This window comes from Seriola aureovittata, chromosome 19 (assembly GCF_021018895.1).
Source record: "Seriola aureovittata isolate HTS-2021-v1 ecotype China chromosome 19, ASM2101889v1, whole genome shotgun sequence".
Taxonomy (NCBI): Eukaryota; Metazoa; Chordata; class Actinopteri; order Carangiformes; family Carangidae; genus Seriola; species Seriola aureovittata.
In genome coordinates this window covers 22,306,238-22,325,570 of record NC_079382.1, presented here as the reverse complement: position 1 = coordinate 22,325,570, position 19,333 = coordinate 22,306,238, and the positions used below count along the sequence as shown (strand labels likewise).

General features: G+C 44.5%; 1 protein-coding gene across 9 annotated transcripts in view; it reads right to left on the bottom strand.

Moving 5' to 3' along the window:
• Nucleotides 1-19,333, bottom strand: part of col12a1b (collagen, type XII, alpha 1b) — a 111,473-nt gene that overhangs the window by 40,588 nt on the left and 51,552 nt on the right. For all 9 annotated transcript variants that reach the window (XM_056404542.1, XM_056404537.1, XM_056404536.1 and 6 more), the window contains 17 exons: nt 17,863-18,002; nt 14,342-14,471; nt 14,100-14,239; nt 13,546-13,675; nt 13,302-13,441; nt 13,053-13,182; nt 12,813-12,952; nt 11,272-11,401; nt 10,569-10,708; nt 8,532-8,661; nt 8,038-8,177; nt 7,756-7,885; nt 5,495-5,634; nt 5,081-5,210; nt 4,538-4,677; nt 4,303-4,432; nt 674-816 (listed from right to left, as the gene is read on the bottom strand). In XM_056404542.1, coding sequence (XP_056260517.1) covers nt 674-816; nt 4,303-4,432; nt 4,538-4,677; nt 5,081-5,210; nt 5,495-5,634; nt 7,756-7,885; nt 8,038-8,177; nt 8,532-8,661; nt 10,569-10,708; nt 11,272-11,401; nt 12,813-12,952; nt 13,053-13,182; nt 13,302-13,441; nt 13,546-13,675; nt 14,100-14,239; nt 14,342-14,471; nt 17,863-18,002 — 2,303 coding nt within the window. The remainder of the gene's footprint in view (nt 1-673; nt 817-4,302; nt 4,433-4,537; nt 4,678-5,080; nt 5,211-5,494; nt 5,635-7,755; nt 7,886-8,037; nt 8,178-8,531; nt 8,662-10,568; nt 10,709-11,271; nt 11,402-12,812; nt 12,953-13,052; nt 13,183-13,301; nt 13,442-13,545; nt 13,676-14,099; nt 14,240-14,341; nt 14,472-17,862; nt 18,003-19,333) is intronic.

Here is a 19,333-nt window from a genome sequence, read left to right as displayed (position 1 = left end):
GTGATTGGCTGCTGTCGCGTTGATTCAAAGTAGTTGTTGCCTGGGAAATTTGCGGTGTGCACCCTTTTACTACGTGGGGAAGATATCAAGTCATTCCACGTCAAAAGGCCGAGGTCCAAGCGAAGAGTCACTGGTGTTGAAGTTTATGTCTCTATAAATTGAATATCTGTTGGAGTCTGAGCATGTCATCCGAGGCTCTGGGAAATTATGATATTTTCTGACATTTTATAGACAAAATGAACTGTTGATTAACAGTAAAAATAATCGACAGATCGGTCAATAATGAAAATAATCAATAGCTGCAACGCTATCTGTCACGATATCTCCTTTATCTTAAAACAAGCAACACAAAAACTGCTGGAGGGATGAGATAATCCCGACTTTGTCCAATGTAATTTCACTTATCTCAAGAATCTTCTGGAAACATCCGACAAGAGTTGACGTGCAGCCTTTTGCAGCGAGTTGATTCACAATGAGAAAAAAATTACTATGTGATCTGTGAAATAACATGCCAGAGTTTGTTATTGTTTGTCTGAAATTCCTTTTGCGCTGATTCCTTTTCCCTTGAGAGCAGAAAGTGATCTCAGGGGAAAGCACCTCCTCTTGGCCTGGAGGCAGATTCTGATGCTAATGACAGTTTGGTGTTTTAACAGTCTGGGGGAGAGTTACTCACCGACTCCGCGGGTCTGGTTCCGGTCAGGGGGGAATAAGTCACCCGGTACTGCTGAACCTGGCCTGTGGCGGGCTCCCAGCGCACATTCAGACTGTTGGGGGTGGGGTTGTACACCTGGATGTTCCTCGGTGGCGTGCGTGGGACTGCAAAGGTCACAGAGGTTGAGAGAAAGTGAAGTAAGAAAAGAGGGAGTGCTGACTTTCTTCACGAAGAGCTCGTCCGAGTATGTCCCACTTCAGCACCTGAATGAATGCTCCTTAAAATGTCAACGTCAGGAAGTGAAGCGCCGAGTAGAACGGGAGCAAATGTCAAGCTTTAGGGTCAGACTGACGCTTTAGGTTTTGCATTTTTAAAAAGAAACGATTTTTAAAACCAAATTCTTCACATCGTTGAGAAACCCAGAGAACTTCTAAACGATCTGTTTTGTTCTGATTTAGTTTAAGTCTAAAATTAAAACAAGCTGATTTATGAGCGAATAACTGTTTCAATACGACAAAATCTCTGGTTTTGATCAATAGGAGAAAAAAAAAACTTTTAATAAACGACTAAATTGTCTTTTCAATGGGACAAAATGCATCAAAGTCAAGGTTGAACTCAAACGCTGAGTGCAGCAGAAGACTCCTGCGGGGAAGTCGTTTTTATAGCGTCTATGTGGAGAACGTGTAGAGAGAAGTAGCACAGTTTTGGGTTAATGCAAAAGCCCTTAACTTCCCTTCTAAACCAAACCAGATGTGCATGTCCCCCTGGTATTTGGAGCTTTACCTAATAAAAAAAAAAAACACGAGATGCAGTAGGTAGATATGAATGCGACCCCATCCACAGTGAGCAGAGCCTTATCCCTCATGTTGTATAACCACTTTACAAAAAAAATCATCATTCATTACCTTTAAAATAAGGAGGACACAGTCTGTCAGGATGTTTTACTTTTGTCATCCAGGAACAGAATGACCTCCTATCCTTCAGAGGGATTATGTAATCCTGCTCTAATTTTGTGTTATTAATCGTTTTATAGCAGCAGACGCAATTATTCCTCATGTTGGACTGACACACTGTTTTTGTCCAGACAAAATGTGACAAATTCCTCCTGGGATGAAAACAGTGAAAAACTGGACCGAGTTGCTGGTAATAAAAGAGCATCAACGTCATACACGGTCTCATATTCATTGATGGACTGAGACACACGCGGAGGACCGGCATGTGTCTGCTGCGATGGAGAGGCGGCTGCACCTGCACCTGCCAACACACACTTCCTGGTTCGCTTTCTCACGGCAAAGCCAGTGCATGTGACACTTAGCAGCCCCCCCACCCACCCACCCACCCACGCACCCACCCACCCAGCGTCCTCACTGTCCGTCTGCGTAAAAATGTAAATAATTAAAGCATTAGCACCTTTACAATCTGATGTCTGATCTGCTCTTCGGTTCATGCAGACAAGGGGCTACGTTAATAGGTCGGTGATGATGTCTCAGGAAACAAAACTTATCCCCACTTGTCCCCTTAACTCCCAACCAGTATCTCCACAGCTGTGACCCCTGACCGCAGGGGACGACCGCACTGGAAACAAGAGACCGTTTAAAGTAATAAATTCATGGGTTTGGAGCTTTATCAGACACTAACATCGCTGCACAGAAATATGTAAAACCATGAGGAAGAATTACACAACAGCAGGTTGATGCTGTTATCTGATTGGCTGGTAGAACTGCAGGATGAGGTCACATTGTTTTTTTTTTGCAGTCCCGTTGTGCCAACGTAGTGGTCTCGTTTAAATGAATTAGAACTAATGTCAGCCTAAACATGCGCCGCCCGACATGAGCCGTTCTGTTGAAGCTTCCAGCTCGGTTCATGTTTGGTTGCTTTTTCAAATGGAGTTTATCTGAGAATTTTCTCTCTCTTTGACTCCAGCCAGTCATCTACGTCCACGTGTGTCATGTGTTTTGAGTAAACGCACGATGCCAAGTGGCGAGAGGGAGAGGGAGAGAGAGAGAGAGAGAGGGAGGCGAATGTGTTGCACTAGCCTGGCAAGCTAAAGGTTGCTAATGGATGTAATAAAGCGAAAATAAAGCTTTGGGTTTGGGTCTTAAAAATGGAAGTGCCAGGTCAGTTCAGGTGGGTCTTGAAGACGTTGATGGTATTGGCTGGAGTTCGTGACTTCGTGTTGGTAACACAATGCATCAATTACACAGCTGTAAAAAAACAAACAAAAAAACTATGCTGATAATTTCATCACCCCAGCACACACTCAGGAATGATGACTGAATATCACATCTGGATGACAACACATGAAACTATCCTGAGAAGAAATAAAACGTTCAGTCTCAGTTCGCCCACTGGGGATGTCTATGGAATGGTTTTGGGTTTTTTTTTTTTTGTGCCTGACTCACAGCTTTCCAATTAAAAAACACCAGGATGCATTTCTGCTGACGGAGCGTGGCATGCAGTCTGGGCAGAAACAAAACCAACACACACAACGGGATGTCAAACCACACAGAAGCAGAGCAACAGGCGCGGGATCCAGTTTCTGAGAATGCCTCTTCATCCGAACCCTTCAGTTACCAACGGTAGTTTTAAAGTTGCACAGTATCTGTCTTTGATTTTATGCTATCAATCAACTTTCCAAAGAGCTCTGCAGCTTCACTTTGGTTCCATCAACTCTTTCCTGAGGAGGGTTTAAAAAGCTTTTTGTGATTTAAGGCTTTTGGCTAAACCTGCAGATTATAGTGTTTCCACTGATGTCTGAGGCTTCACCTGAGAGACACAACGTCTATAAAAGACGTTTTCTGATGTCGAAGTCTGCAAAGAGCCCGAAAACAGGCTGCAAATGATGAGTGACTTCAGGCCGGGGGGAACCAGGTTCACTTCAGGACAGTGCACGCTCTGAACATTTGTCTTGGTTGCATCAGCGCAGAAACGCACAAACACGTTGGTATTAACCTTTGTTTATCTCAGCGAAGGCCTGACTGCTCTGTTTCTCCTCAGGCAGTTGCTCAGTAAAACCGTGACCTTTGACCTTCGCTCACTGCTGTAGGAGACGGTTAGAGGCTCAACAGAGCTCATGTGTCGTGAACTTTATGTCACATGTTTTTTACTCCGGATTGTCTCCTGCCTTATTGTAATTTTCTTTAAGTCTGTTTATACGGCGTCTTGTGGAGTAAATTAAAAGCGTTTAAGAAGTTTCTATTAAACCTTCAGGAGTTTCGGTTTTAACGTTTAACGGTTTTAGATTCTATTTTTATGTATAAGCTAGACAAGAGAGAAGGCTGCCAGGATGAGGAACATCTTCTCCTTGGACTAATGATCAGCGAGAAGTCTGTTTCTCTTCTCTCCACTTCTGAAGTGTGCCTAAAGTCAGTCTGCTCGAGTGAGTCAGCCTTAAATGTGCCCAGACTTTTACCCACACGAGTTCTCCGTCTGCTTGTGCAACATGTTCTGCAGACGCAAAGGAAATAAATTCTTAATGAGTGAAAGCCTCTCCTGACGTCTTTACATCTGACGCTGTTTAATTCAAAAAAAAAAGAGGGGGCCACAGAGCACAAAGCTTCTGTCCAAGCTGCACGAACACAGGTTTCATAAAGCGGCGTGACGTGTCACCGACGTCTGATCAGACAGTTTGAAGAGAGTCGAGAACTCACGTGTCTTTCCGTCGTCGGACTGGCGCAGACCTTCTCCCTCCGGGTAAACCGGAACCACGGTCACGGTGTAGGGAGTGTCCGACAGCAGGTTCCTCAGTACGGTGTTGGTGGTGCCGCCTGACACCTGCTCCTGCTCACACACAGAAACACAGCTGTTCATTACACACACACACACACACACACACACACACACACACACCTAAACGGAGTGATGGCGAGGCGAGAGAAACCTCACCATGTCCTCAGCGCCGCCGGAAGCGGGGGTGTAGAAGATGCGGTACTGACGGACGTTGCCCTCGGCCGGGTCCCAGCGCACCTTGAGGGAGCTGGTGGTGGGATCGGTGACCTGCAGATTCTTCACTCCGCCTAGAGCCTCTGTGAACACAACACAGCGCCCGTCACATGACTGTCAGCTTCCCTGTTTGAGTTACAGCCGGAGTCGGGTCAGACCAGCAGCTCCTGAACGCTTTGTTTTGACCTTGTCAGAGCAGCAGGTGAGCAGGTGAGGGTTCCCGCTTCAGGGAGGTTCAGCGAGTCAGTCAGGTGTCAATCACAGGAGAATTACATCTGCTGACTTTTCTTAGTTCATCTAAACATGTAGCTGATGCCAGGACGCCATGTCATCCAGTCGGTGCTTCTGGATTCCTCACGGCAAAGACGATGTATAAAATACCAACATTCACAATATATATATATATATATATATATATTCATTCTCCTAAAAAAACAAGTACAAATGTGACATAGCCAGGTGGTCACAGCTGCTGCTCCAACTCACTCGTCTTTCCGTTCTCCGACACGCGCTTCCCCTCCACGTCGGAGTAGATAGGCACCAGCGTCACTTTGTACTCTGTGTCCGGCTGCAGGTCTCTCAGAACCGTGTTCGTCGACATCCCGGACACCTGAGTCTGTGACGGACGAAGACGAGCATTTGTAAATCTCAACAAACAAAAAGTCTGCACCTTCATATTGTTGCATTTAATGTAGAACAACATATAAAACACTAAAACCAACAACTCATGAACTGTGTCTCTACAGCCTGATACGGCTGATTCCTCTGAGACGTAGAGCTCCACCGTTTCCAACAACTATTACAACACACCAGTGATCCAGCTAGTAGCTCTTAACGGGAATGGAAACTCATACGTTTCTTGTTCGATAGAAGAAGAAGTTCCATTAATATAACAGTCACCATGCTCTCGGTTCCTCCGGTGGCGGGGACGTAGACGATGTGGTACTGCCGGACGTCGCCGTCGGCCGGCTCCCAGCGGACCCTCAGGGAGTTGGTGGTGGGGTCGGTCACCTGAAGATTCTTCACTCCGCCCAGAGGCTCTGAAAAGAGACGGGACACATCACAGTCTGGAACAACTCGCTGTTTACTTTCTCCAGCAGGGGTGCACCGGATGGGTGGAGTGCACCCTCATCAGGACAGTCCAGATGTCTCACAGTCGAGGGGGTTGTCAATCAGCGTCTCTTTTTTCCTTTCCTGCGACTAAACTCTCCGGTGCTCTATGAGCCAAAAACATCCTTATTAAGAAGTGTTTTTAGACTTAAAAGAATTCCTCCAAGAAAAAAAAAGAGAGAAAGGTCTGAATAACTGCTGCAAATAATCTTTAGCATTTGTTTTCTCCTGCAGGGTGCACCAGATGGGTGGGTTTACCACATCAGGAGTGTCCAGATGTATCAAGGAAGTTGCCTAAACTTTCTGGCATTCATTATGTTCTTTTGTGAGCCACAAAAGTTCGTATAAACAAGGTCTGTATTCTCGTTCTCAATCTTAAAGGACCATACCGGTCGTTTTTTTTTTTTTTGGGCATGTTTTAGCCCATTAACTATAAACTGCATTTACTTTTACATTACTGGCAGATTTTCACATGGAGACTTCGTGGCCTCCGGGCGACCAGTGGTTCCAGTTCATGTCAGCGCTCTGTGAAAATCTCCTTATTGCCAAAGGTAAGGAATGTTATCATAATGTGGTAATACACACAGAGCATTTTCAAAACTGCCCTCAAGAGTCAGGATTTTGTTTCTAAAAGTAAGAAAATGATCTGACATGATCTCCTGGTTCAATATCAAGAGACTGAGCAAAAGAGCTCAGATGGTTTAGGACCATGTCAACCATCTTACCGCCTCAGATAAAGCTGCAATCACATTGTTCTCTGCTCCGGATCTGACCAGGATCCTCGTCTGTCTCCATCTCTCTCCTGTCAGTTTTCTCCTGAAGTCTCTTTTAACGCTAAAACATTTGCCTAAAACACTTAAAAGCTGTGATGGAGAGCAGTTACATGAATGGAGAGATGTGGCTCTGCCAGGACTATGTACCTCAGTTTAACAGCACCTCTGTTAATACAATTTCTGCTGCTTCCATGCGCTCTGTAAAAACAGTCTCCTCTGTGCCTGCGAGTTGTCCTGTCGTATATCCAGTTGTAATAAGAAACAAACTTCAAATAAAAACAAAGATCCAACAAAAAAAATAAATTATGCAAACATCAATGGCATGAAAAGAATAATTGGAGTTTTATAGTTGCATTGTCTCGCACTCAAACATTTGTTGTTTGCATGTCAGAGAGTTCAGCAGCAGACCAACAGAGAGAGACGACTGGACCAGTCCAAACCAGTCAGTCAGTAAACAGTCAGTAAATCTGAATACGTACAGTATTCTTCAGGAAACGTTTGACAGTAATCTTCCTACAGCACCAGCTGGTCACACATTCAAACCTAAACTACTTATTAAGTTTTCACGAACACGTCTAAATCCTAGCTATAACTACATTATAAAGCCTTGTTAGGTGGGTTTAATACACTGCAAAGATTTGGAAAATATCTAATATCTTGTGACACAGCCAAGACTTCCTGTTTAGATAATTGATTAATGGCCATACAGATGTTTCCTAGGAAGTGATTTACACATTCATAGAGTCTTTACCAGCTAGGACATTCCTTTGCATGGTGCAGCCAAATTCAGTAAATCACGACTAAACTAACCAGTAGTTATAAAGAACTTTACTGACAAACAAAGTGACGGATTTACAACTAGCTGCTGCCGCAAGTCCTGGAAAAGTCCTGGCCTCCGCCCTTTCTCTGACAGACTGACGGCCCATTGGTTTACGTTCATTCGTTGTTTACATTTCATCAACATTTCATGGCGTCTTCAATGACCCAGAACTGGCAAAACCTTTACAATCCTTTTAAAGTTGAAGCCTGTGTCGAGTCAAAAATAATGTTCAGTGTTTGTTCATTAGGAAAGCTCGGACGTTTCAGACGAGAGGAAGTGGAGAAAACTGTTATAAAACTATAAACTATGCTACCAGTTACGTTCCTCGTCTCGCTTCTATCTGATAAACATCCAAACAATCCTACACTAAGCATCAGGGGGAATTTTCAGATTCGATTATTTGACTCTCTCTACAACAATACACACAAGCTCTCAGGAATGTCTGGTGATTCACTCACTTGTCTTTCCCTTCTCAGCCTGTCGTATGCCCTCCACGTCCGGGTAGACGGGAACAACAGCCACGTTGTAGACGGTGTCGGGGTCCAGGTTCCTGAGGACGGTGTTGGTGGTGCCGCCCGACACCTCCTCCTGTTCGACAAAACGTTCAAACATCCGTCAGCGAGATAACGACTTAATGTGATTATGGTGAGAATGAGTGAGTCGACTCTGCCAATTAAAGTGAGCAGAGAAACGTTTTAGAGGCAGAGCGGTCTGGGTGCGTCACGGCGAGGTTTTTCTACCGTTCGTTCCTCTCCTCCCGGCTCGGCGGTGTAGGAGACTTTGTAGCTGCGCACGTTGCCGACCGCGGGATCCCAGCGCACCGTCAGGGTGTTGATGGTCGGGTCGGTCACCCTCAGGTTCTTCACTCCACCCAAAGGATCTGAGGAGGAGGAGCAGGTCTCAGTTAGTGCTGATGATTCACCGAGTAAAGAAAAGTCTTCTCTCTCTGTCCGACAGCAAACCTTTCAGCTCAATAAACAACATTTATTTGTTTTATATCTGCTTGAGCTGCCATAACATTTGTGAAATATTAGATATTCTAAACACAGACGTGCAGCTACTAAAGTATTTTTTCCTTCCCTCCTTTTTAAATGGTGATGGCTGCCATGTTAATCTATCGTCTTTTGCCTCTTTAACTTCTGGACACATTCAGTGAAATGACTCCTGGCTCAGCATCGTTTTCCAGGCCACATCATCCAGCTACACATCAGTCAACAGACTCGTCAGAACTCACTCGTTTTCCCGTTTTCAGACTGCGATTTGCCCTCCATCTCGTGGTAGACGGGCACCACTGTGACGGTGTACTCGGTGTCCGGATCCAGGTTCTTCAGGACGGTGGTGGTGGTGGTTCCTGACACCTGATCCTGGTGGAGGAGGAGGAGGAAGAGAAGAGAAAACCACTACTGAACCTGGTGAACTGTAGGATTTGGGGAGACGTGTGGGGTTTGGCAGATGCAGATTGAACGAAGTCACAGTTCAATGCGCTGTGAGCCCAATCTTCTTGGATGCGGCTTCACTCAGTAAATGTCTGAGTAGCTCAGTAACAGAAACAGAAGAGGCTCTGAGATAAAGATGGATTTAAGCAGAAAGCTCGCGCTTCAAAACCTGAGATAGAGAGAGACAGATCATGTAAAGTACTGAGCTGGCAGGGAGCAGCGTGCGCCTTCCTCAGCTACAAATATAAATTTCTTCTTTGTCCATTTAATCTAATATTAAGCTCCAAAACCTGCCAGTAAGCTGAGGATGATTTCAGTTGTTTCCAAATCAAATCATCTCATTTCACGACATGTCTTCAACCAAGTGACACAATATGGAACCCCTCGAGATATTGTCATTGCTTTATAGAAAACAGCTCAAACTGCCTTGGAAATGAGTTAAACTATCCCACAACACTGTCAAGTGTTTTCCATTAGCTGTAAGAAAAATGTAGATTTTAAAGGCAACAACATTATCCGATGGTTTTCATCTTTTGATAACTCGATGTTGCACTTTTTCCAGGACGAGAAAAGAACTTTCTTGCGTGAAACTGCCTTGGAAACGAGTGGAATCATCTCACGCCACTGCCAGCTCCCCACAAGTGTTGGGAAAACTTGAATTTCAGGCCAAAACTAAAATTGAGCTATTTGCTCTCACAGCACAGAACCTGCTATTACTTAAAAAGTAATGTTAGTACGTTCTTTGTGATGTAGTCAGCACAAAGAGGAGTTTCACCTCATATTCACATATTCACATTAGCAACACCACAGTCGCTGCCTCTTGTTTTTATAGTAAATATAATAAACAACATGTGACACAACATACAGCATTATCAAGAACTACTTAAAGGACTACTACAGTAGTTTTGCCTTGTTACTACAAATTATGTAAACTTCACATCACAGCTAACTACTGTTCATACAATGCTGTTGTATTTCGGAAACTTTAAAGCTCCTCCAGTGTAAAGGTCTGTGTCCATGTGTAGTGTGATTATAGATCAGCTCTAGCTTCTATATTAATACTGTGAAAGTATCAAAGCCTCAGTCCACAGAGAAATGCACACAGCCTGTATTCAGAAACTGAGCCTTAAAACCAGCCGTCAGGACTTCTGGAACTTTGTGATGTCACAACAAAGCAGTCACCAAGCCCCGCCCACCTGGACCCACCATCCAAACCTTGCAGGATTTGGTTTCTCTGAGTGTTTTACCTGAAATCTGCTATATTTTTATTGGATCACTCAGAAAACAGTCAGACCTGTTGTTACTAGAGCTGCAGAGAGAAGCCTGAGAGAGGAGATGTAAAACTACACTGAGATGGTTTTTGGTTCTTAAAACCACAAATATATCTTCTGATGTATCAACACTTCAAATAAAACACAGGAAAGTGTAAAATATGGGACCTTTAAAATATTGTTTCTACTGTGAATCATCTATTGGTTTCCATTCATTTCCACAGTCAACATCAAGTCTGGAATAACTTGGTCATAGTTTGGATATTTGAAGTGATGCAGGGAAGGATCTTTAAATCAACTTGCCCTGCAATGACACTGTAACAGTAAATGATTTCAGGTTGGAAGCGGTGGGACACGGTGGTGGATTGAACATTCAACAAAGCTTGAGGAGTCTGTGTATTGATTTTCATACTTTACAGACGGATGAAACTTCTGGTGAAAGTCCAACATCTGGCAGATTTCTCGCTCCTACTCTGCCATCTCGTCTCAGTGAAGCTCAGCTTGTCTTAAGAAAAGTGTTTAACGAGGTGACATCATATCAGCGGTGCGTGAACGAGTTCTTACCACATCCTGGTCTCCTCCGGCCGCTGGCACCCAGATCACGATGTATTCGCGTACGTTCCCCTCGGCGGGCTCCCAGCGGACGTTCAGGGTGCTGGTGGTGGGATCGGTAACCTGCAGGTTTCTCACAAAACCCAGCGGCTCTGAGCAGAGACACGAAACAGGAAGACAAATTCAGCGCTTGGATCAGAGCGATGCACAGCTGCTGTCTGGTCAGAGGTTACCGGTGTCCAGGGGGCCATTTGTTCAGATGCTGGATCCCGAGGAAATGGTGGTTTTTCTGGCAAGCTTTACTCCCAGTCTATTGACGCACACTGACACTGATGCTTTTGTATATTTGTGTTACAATTGGAAAGCTATTTTCTGGTCTGTCACTTAAATTGCTCCGTGCTGGAGCAGTGGAGATTAAAACTACACACCCTCACAACTTCATCAGTGCAACATATTTTCACACTTCAATCCTTTGACTTGTTCTTTATTCGGAGAGTAAAAATAAAACTATCAATGCAACTGGAAACGTCAGAAACACACAGAGGAGCAGTAGCTACTCAAAGACAAAAACAAATACAAAACAGACAAATAACTCATTCAGGGAAGATGCTGAAGGAAACAAAACTTTTACGACTGTATGTGAGGTCTGAGGATGGCTGCCTTCAGGGCTAACTACTTTTTCTACCTCCGCCTCTTTGAGGCCACAGTCACTCACTCGTCTTGCCGCTGTCGGACAGGCTGGGTCCGTCTCCCTCTGCATAGACGGGCACCACGGTGACGCTGTAGCGGGTGTCCGGCAGAAGCTTGTCCAGGACGGTGGTGGTGGTGCTCTCCGACACTTGCTCCTGCAAAGACACACGCGGTGGAGTTGATGAGGAGCTGCCCTTCGCCAAGAGGCTACATTCCTACCAGCCCAAAGAGCCCCGACCTTTGACCTCCAGCAGGTGAAAGCTCAAACTTTCCCCTTAAGGGAACAGCTGGGTTTCACAAAAACGTCCTATCAGTTTTACTGGAGCTGCTGTATCCCGAAACCACTGGTCAACTATTATGAAACTATAATGTCCTGAAGATATATAACATTCAAACTTTGACTATTTCTATGCTCTAAAATTAAGTTAAATTAAGTTAAACCAACAGTTATAACATCATAATATAATATACATAACAATATATTTAACTGAACACGGAAAACAAAACTGATTAATGACATTTATATTCAAGTGTTTTAATATGGATGTGGCTGAGATGTTTCTGTCATTAAAAGGTGTTTTTTTATGGTTTTCATGGTTTATTTTACTTGTTCTCCATCAGTTCATTTTCACCATTTCTCTATAAAAACAACAAAAGTAGTTAAAGAGTCAGACGGACTGGCATTTTTCCAGTTATTGCAGGTTGAGTATTGTTTGCTGTTTGAAGCTTTTTAAATTCCTCTGGCGCTGGAGTTTAAAAAAAAAAAATCCTGTGAAAAATCTGTGAAATTTACTTTGACAAACTAATTGGAGCCAAATCGTCATTCAGGCGCATTCAGATGTGTTGTTGCACGGCTCTTCTTCGTTCTGGCGTCCGGCGTCCGATGAGCAGGATTTACACTCACTTACTCTGAGCTCCAGAAATATAAACACTGTAAACACGCCATGCAACAGTGAGGGATCACCTCAGCCAGAAAGGATTTAGATGCTATTGTGGGGCGACTGCTCGACGGGATTATCCTGACAAAAAGAAATGACATCACCAAATCCCTGTTGAAGGGTTTTGATCGTTCTGTTTCTTCTGACCTGACGGTGTTTTTATGAACTTCTGCTGCAAAAAAAAACGTCACATTTCACTGCTGGGGATTTGTCAGACGAGGATCGTTTTTTAAATTGTTTTTTGTCTTAGTGCTGCCTGGTTGGAATCTGACAGATTTTCTTTTGTTTGAACTGAAAGAGCTTAAAGGTCTTCAGTGTGCAAACAATCATCATGTCACAGAGGGGGGGGAGGCGTTTCTCACACGATGCCACGTTTTGTGTTGTGTGTGTGTTGACTTCGTTTCCTGGCTGTTATCAGTTTAACTAAACTAAACCCAATTTACTAAACTTTACTTCACTCAGGTTATCTTAACTACTGTATCAACTAACTTGATTCAAGTGAACGCAACTCAAATTAACGTTAGCAGCTCAAGCTAATTTGACAACTTAATTATTCACTCTATTTACTCTCACTTGTTCCACTGTACGTCCTGTTTCTGTCCTTTCAGACACAGTGACAGGATCTTACCACAATCTCCATTCCTCCGTCGGCAGGGGTGTAGATCACTTTGTAGCCCTGAACGTTTCCATCGGCGGGATTCCAGGTGACCGTGAGAGTGGTGATGGTCGGGTTGGTCACCTTCATGTTGCCCACTCCGCCCAAAGGCACTGCGAGCGTGGAAATGATTGTCGTTACAAACTGGTTAAAATGCAAACAGACATTTTGACATGACGCTGGCGTTCAGTCGAAGCGGCGAGAAAAACGTACATGTCTTTCCGTTCTCAGACTGGCGTTTTCCCTCCCTGGCCGGGTAAACCGGTAACACCGACACCGTGTACAGCGTGTCGGGCATCAGGTTCCTGAGGATGGTGTTGGTGGTGCCTGCGGGAACTTGCTCCTGTTTAACAAGAAAAAAGGAAATTTAAATGGTTATTTCTCATAACTACACAACTTCCTAAACTGCAGTGTGTCTGTATTTGCCCCTCGAAAGGTGAGACAGGTGTAAGAGAGTCTCACCATCTCCTCTCGGCCCCCGGCGACAGGCACAAAGAAGACCTTGTAGAGGCGAACGGCGCCATCGGCCGGGTCCCAGTCCACAGTCAGAGAGGTCATGGTGGGGTTGGTCACCCTCAGGTTCTTCACGCCTCCCAGTGGCCCTGAACGAGAGGTTGGATAGACACTCAGTTTGTTTCTGTCCTACATCTGACTGGATGATAAAGGCAGATTTCTGGCGTGAACAGGGCGAAGGTAACGGCCTTACTTGTCTTTCCATTTTCAGACATCGTCTTTCCCTCTCCCTCAGCGTAGACCGGGACCAGGGAGACGGTGTAGAGGGTGTCGGGCTGCAGGCCCCGCAGGATGGTGGTGGTGGTACCTGGTGTCACTGTTTCCTGAGTTCAACAACAAATCAGCACAAATCAGCTGCTTCCAAACCCCATGAGCAGAGACAGAGACACGGGCGTGCAGTCCAGTCCTGCCTCGACAGTAACAGGCTGGATGTAGCGGGATAGCATGCACGTTATTTAACAAAGCAGGATCGGCACTTTAGTCAAATAAAAAATGTTGTAAAGTTTTCTTAGAAGACAGTAGGAAGCGCAGAGATGCAGGGAGTCCAGTTTGTGCTTATGGCAGTCTGAAAAAAACACTATGTAATCTGCATCTCAGCGTTTATTGCTCCACAAAAGATGGACGTTGCCTCAGCAAAGCTCATCGTCTGTTTAATCACGGTTCACTAACACACAGGTGAGTCATTTGGCTGCAGGTGTAGCTCTGCACAGTGCCAGCTGACACAAGTGGTTGCCCTACCAGTCCTACCATGCTCTCGGCTCCTCCGGCGGCAGGGACGTAAGTGATCTTGTATTCCTTCACTCTGCCCTCGGCGGGCTCCCAGCGCACGTTCAGGGTGGTCATGGTCGGGTTCAGCACCTGCAGATTCCTCACTCCACCCAGAGGTTCTAGGGAAAACACAAGAGAAAGGATTTCACAGCCATCAGCGGAGAAACAGTGAGAGCATGAAGTAAAACAGTTTGGAAGTCCTCGTCACATCAGGCTCTTACTGGTTCGTCCATCTGCGGAGATGTCTGAGCTGATGCCGGTGGGATACACGGCCGCCACGGAGACGGTGTACGGCGTGTCGGGCTGGAGCTTCTGCAGGATGAGGCTGGTCTTCTTCCCGCCAACCTGCATCTGTTCACAGGAAACATGTCAGCGGTTAAAATCTAATCAGTTTGTTTGCGCCAAATTTAAATTCAGTCCCTCGAGGCGTCAGGCGTCGAGATGTCACGTTCACGAGAACCTGAAAACATAACACCTCTAAAAGATCCATTTACAAAACAGAACATGTGAGGGAGTAATGGAAGAAGGAGCAGCCATGGGGAGGCTGCAGGCTGCACACCTCAAGTTCCTCCGCAGGATAACCAACCTTTTTTATTTTTTTATTTTTCCAGCTGATGGCGGATTAATAACTGACGTCTTTATTAAAACAACATAGGTTTGTTTGGCTTCCACTGTAAACACACACAACACCGGACAAAGGAGCTGCTCCGGACGTGTCGGCTGTGCTAATAAACTGCATCCAAAGGGATTTTAATGGTCATCACTTATCCCTGCTCTCATCTCCCCATCTCCTTAAAAAAACAAAAAAACAAACTCAAATTCCAAAATGCGTAATAACTCACATATTTTGGAGACAGATTCGCCGTTTCTGAGGACAATGTCAGCAAACTATTTACAATATTTAGACACCACTAAGTAAAGTGTTTCTCTGCAAGGGAATCCGAGTGGCCCGTGGGGAAATCCCGAGCAAACAACTCTGCAGTATATCATGAAGCGAAGACGACACTGTAAACACAATCGCAGAGGGCGTAAACAGTTTTGACTGGTAGCTAAGAGATACAGGACAGAGGGTATCGCATCACATTTACATCAGTATTTTAGGAATGTGGATGAGTTTTTCTTTTTTTCAATAAGCAGCTGTTTAGTTTCCTAATGGACAATCAGTGGCTTCTCTGGGGATTGAACTTGCAAACTTTTGTTTATGAGATGACGTTTTAATCATGAGGTAACTGAGCTTTTCACCGTCAACAAAACCAACAACGGCCTCTCGGCACTTTCTGACCTCCCCACTCTGTGTGTGTCTCTCAGCTCCGACCCCATCGCTTCCTGCTGAGGTTGTAAATCTTTTAAAAAACACCTCATAAATATATAGTTTCTTTATCATGTAAACTGGCTTTATCCATGTCGCACAAGTTTACAGGCGCCTCAGACAACTTCCAGTTTCCAGCGGCGCTCTTCGGTCTTTGCAAAGGGAAATAACATTGGTGCGTATCTGCACACAGAGATCCAATCACAGGTGGTCGTTGTCCTCCTGGGATGGGATCACCTGAGACGCATGTTAATAACAGGAGTGGACGGGGCCTGAGTCAAGATAAACGTCGGTGTGAGTTCACGGTGATGAAGGAGCTCGTCGCCCACAGCAGCGGTGCGTCTCACTGATGTGTTTTTAACAGCTCCATGGCTCAGAGGACTCAGATATTATTAGACTCTGGATACACAGACGAAACCTGCTTGTCGATCAGCTCATTGTTTGAGTTTGAGTCTGTTTCGTGGGATTTGAAAAAATGCAGAATATCTCCAGAACTGACCCTGGAGTTCAGCTGCAGACTCTCAGAAGGAATCCTTCAGGGTTTTTCTCTCCGTGGGTGATCGGTTTCATTTATTCTGCTGTGAGTCACAGTCAGACCACCTCCGTCTACCTGACCATAATATCTCACTATATTTACTTACATATCATTAAGCATCAGCTGGACATGACTCTACTTTTCTATATTTTTGAGAGCGGTGAGGAAACACCGAGCTCAAGAACCCGTGTGCAATCACATGACTGACGTTAGAAACAACAATCCTTGCAGATGACATGGTGTCACCAGATGCTCTCGGCCTTGTAGGATACACATGTGACGTAGCGAAGGGGATCCGAGCTCCATTAGACGGATCTGAAGTGACATCATGACTCGACCTTGACATGTTGTTTGGGGGAACACTGTCATAACATGTCAGAGACACAATAAAACTGCTAACTCCCGCAGTTTCCCTTTCAACTTATTTCCAGCTCTAATCACGTCTTCAGTCATGGCGCAGGAATGCGAGCTCGGACTCTTCTAACTGCACCATCGCGACGCGGGACACCGCCATAAACCAAACGCCAAAATATGATGGAAGAGCTCCAGCGGCATCTTCCCGCGCTCCTGCAGGACGCTCTCTGTGCGTCTCAACAGGGAGGCGAGTGTTTGAAACCAGATCCAACTCTTACTGTAAACGCAGCAGGTGTCTGGCAGTTTTTAGTCCCTGGTTTACTGAATCTTTTGTTGTAAAACATCTTCTGTGACTCATGACGACGACGACGATGATGATGATGATGATGGCTTTAAATGCAGACGATCAATTTGTTTCTGAAGTATAATGGATTTTGTCTAGTTCTTCTTCTTCTTCTACCAGAGGAACTCTGGTGTGATGAACACGCACAACAAACGGTGTCAGGTCCTGATTCATTTCTTTTTTCGCTCTGGACTTCCTGACAGTTCTTCTCAAGAGGGACAGAAAGCTTCCCGTCAGCTGATGCTCTGGGAGTCGTACAGAAAACTCAGCTGACAACATTTAAAACTCTCCATCATATTGAGATATTCAACGAGTTGTCGTCAGGCAGACTGGAAATGTTCCCGGTGGTCGAGAAGCAGCTCAGCTGGGAAACGCCGCACCCCAACAACAGCAGTTACGAAGAACGTATAAGAGAAAAACACCCTGAAGAGGAATTCAGTCATTATTGTTCCTCTCATCCCGGACAAACAGATGATACCCGGAGTGGCTTCACGGCCAGAGAGGGATTCGTTTTCTGGTAAACTTCAAATTTACAAAACAATCCAGGAATCGAAGCCAATTTGGGTGTAAAAGCTTAAAACAAACATTTTAGAGATCTCCGAGGTCAGTCCATTGTTCAGTGTCAGTGGAGCCGCTCCAGCTTCGGTCTCTTGACACAAAGAGAAGCCAAGTGATTATCTGTGTGTGTTTTTAGAAGAAGTTTTTTTAATGTTGATTCTGCCACTTGGTGCACATTTACTGTATTTATTCTAACAGCAGGAAAATACTTTATAATGTAAAATGTCACTTTAAGGTCGAATAAATATCCTGCAGTTTTATTTTCAAGGAGACTCGAATGATTAAATAAATCCAGCTGTGATTATTATTACTCCCTTATTCTTTTAAATATTCTTTTTAAATGTATTTTTCTGCCTCCTGCGGAGAATGTTGAGGTTCGTTCATGCTTCAAGTTGCTGCAGAAACAGATTTACCATTCGTTGTGATGTAGACACACTGTGATTTAACACCACATACATTGATACTGCCAGCCCTGCAGTATTAGGATGTAGCACTATAGTAGTATTATATACAGTTGTAGTATTAGAGTTAAATATTTACTTCATATTTTCCGCTTCACTGAGGAAGAACTGAAGACTAATTTCTTGATGCACGTATGCTGATGACACCCGAGTGTTGGTGTCTAAACATCTGCAGAACTCACCGAGATGGGCTCGCCTCCAGCTGTGGGACTGTAGGTGATCTTGTAGTTCTGCACGGGGCCGGGGGCGGCGTCCCACTTCGCCGTCAGCGTGTAGATGGTGGCGTTGAAAACCCTCAGGTTTTTTGGAGGTGGCGGAGGCACTGGCAGCACACAGACACATTGAGTGAGATTACACAGTAAAAGCAGTGGCATCCTGGGGTTGATGAGCGCTGATGATGTGAGGATGAGGATGATGATGGCAGTGATGGTGATGCTCCCACGATCTCACGGGTCATGGAGCTGGTGATGAGGTTACGGTCAGTGAAGCTGTTCAGAGCAGGGCTGGAGGTCAGTGACCGCTCCTTCAGTCAGTTAACATCAGACAGTGCTGGACTCTTTTACACCAGGGAGTAGAAATAAAATTAGGGTGGGCAACTAATTTTTATGGTTTATAACAAACATTTTCATGGAATCATTACAAATTAAGAGAATAAAATAATATTTTGTAATAAAATTAGGGGGGGGCTCTATGACAGATTTTTATGGTTGATACATTTTTGGAAAATTATAATATATTTTGAGATTATAAGAAATAAAATTAGGGACCATTATTACAAATTGGGGGATCGTAACAAATACGTTTGGGGGGTGTCACTATAAAAAATGATAATAACCATAGCAACTGAATTAACTGACATTTTAAGATTATAAAAATGAATATTAGGGAAACAAATTTTGAGATTAAAACAACTAAATTTGGAAGGGACACTATAACAAAAGTTTCAGATTAAGATTATTATTGGAGGCAACAAAGTCTAAAAGATAAATCGGGGGTTTGAAAAGTTTTCTTCTGTTACTGAACACTGGATACTTCTGAAGTAGAAGTCCACTGACCTGCAGCCCTGCAGCAGAACCACTGTTCAAACATGCAACAACATTCATTTGATGAAGAGGTGGACACTGATGAAGGATGACATGATGACATGATGACATGATGACACGACGACACGGTGACATGGTAACATGACGTTACAAAATGGGAGATGAATTGCGCTGCGGCAACAGGAATGTTATAATGACAACATGGTGGAAGATGAGGGAAAACAAAACAAAACAAAAACAAAAAAAACAAAATGATTCACGGAGGCATTAAAACAATCAATCACAGTCACGGAGGTCTGTGGAGGATGACATGTTATCGGTCTATTTTTCACACTTTCTGCATTTGAAGCTCTGGATCTACGTTCACACCACAATCTGCTGCACGTCTACAAACATTAGTTTTAAAATCTTATTTACGCCACAGGCTGGAAACACAGACTCCTGACGTCCAGTGTTGAGATGAGACAGAACTATATACTATTATATTTAGCGGTCCTGATGACTGCTGTGGTTTTTAAACGTCCATTATGAGTCATGGTTAGATTTTGGAGCGGACGACGCTTCCACGGCGTTAAATCAAGAGAAATAAATTGCAGCAATTATCCGGCTG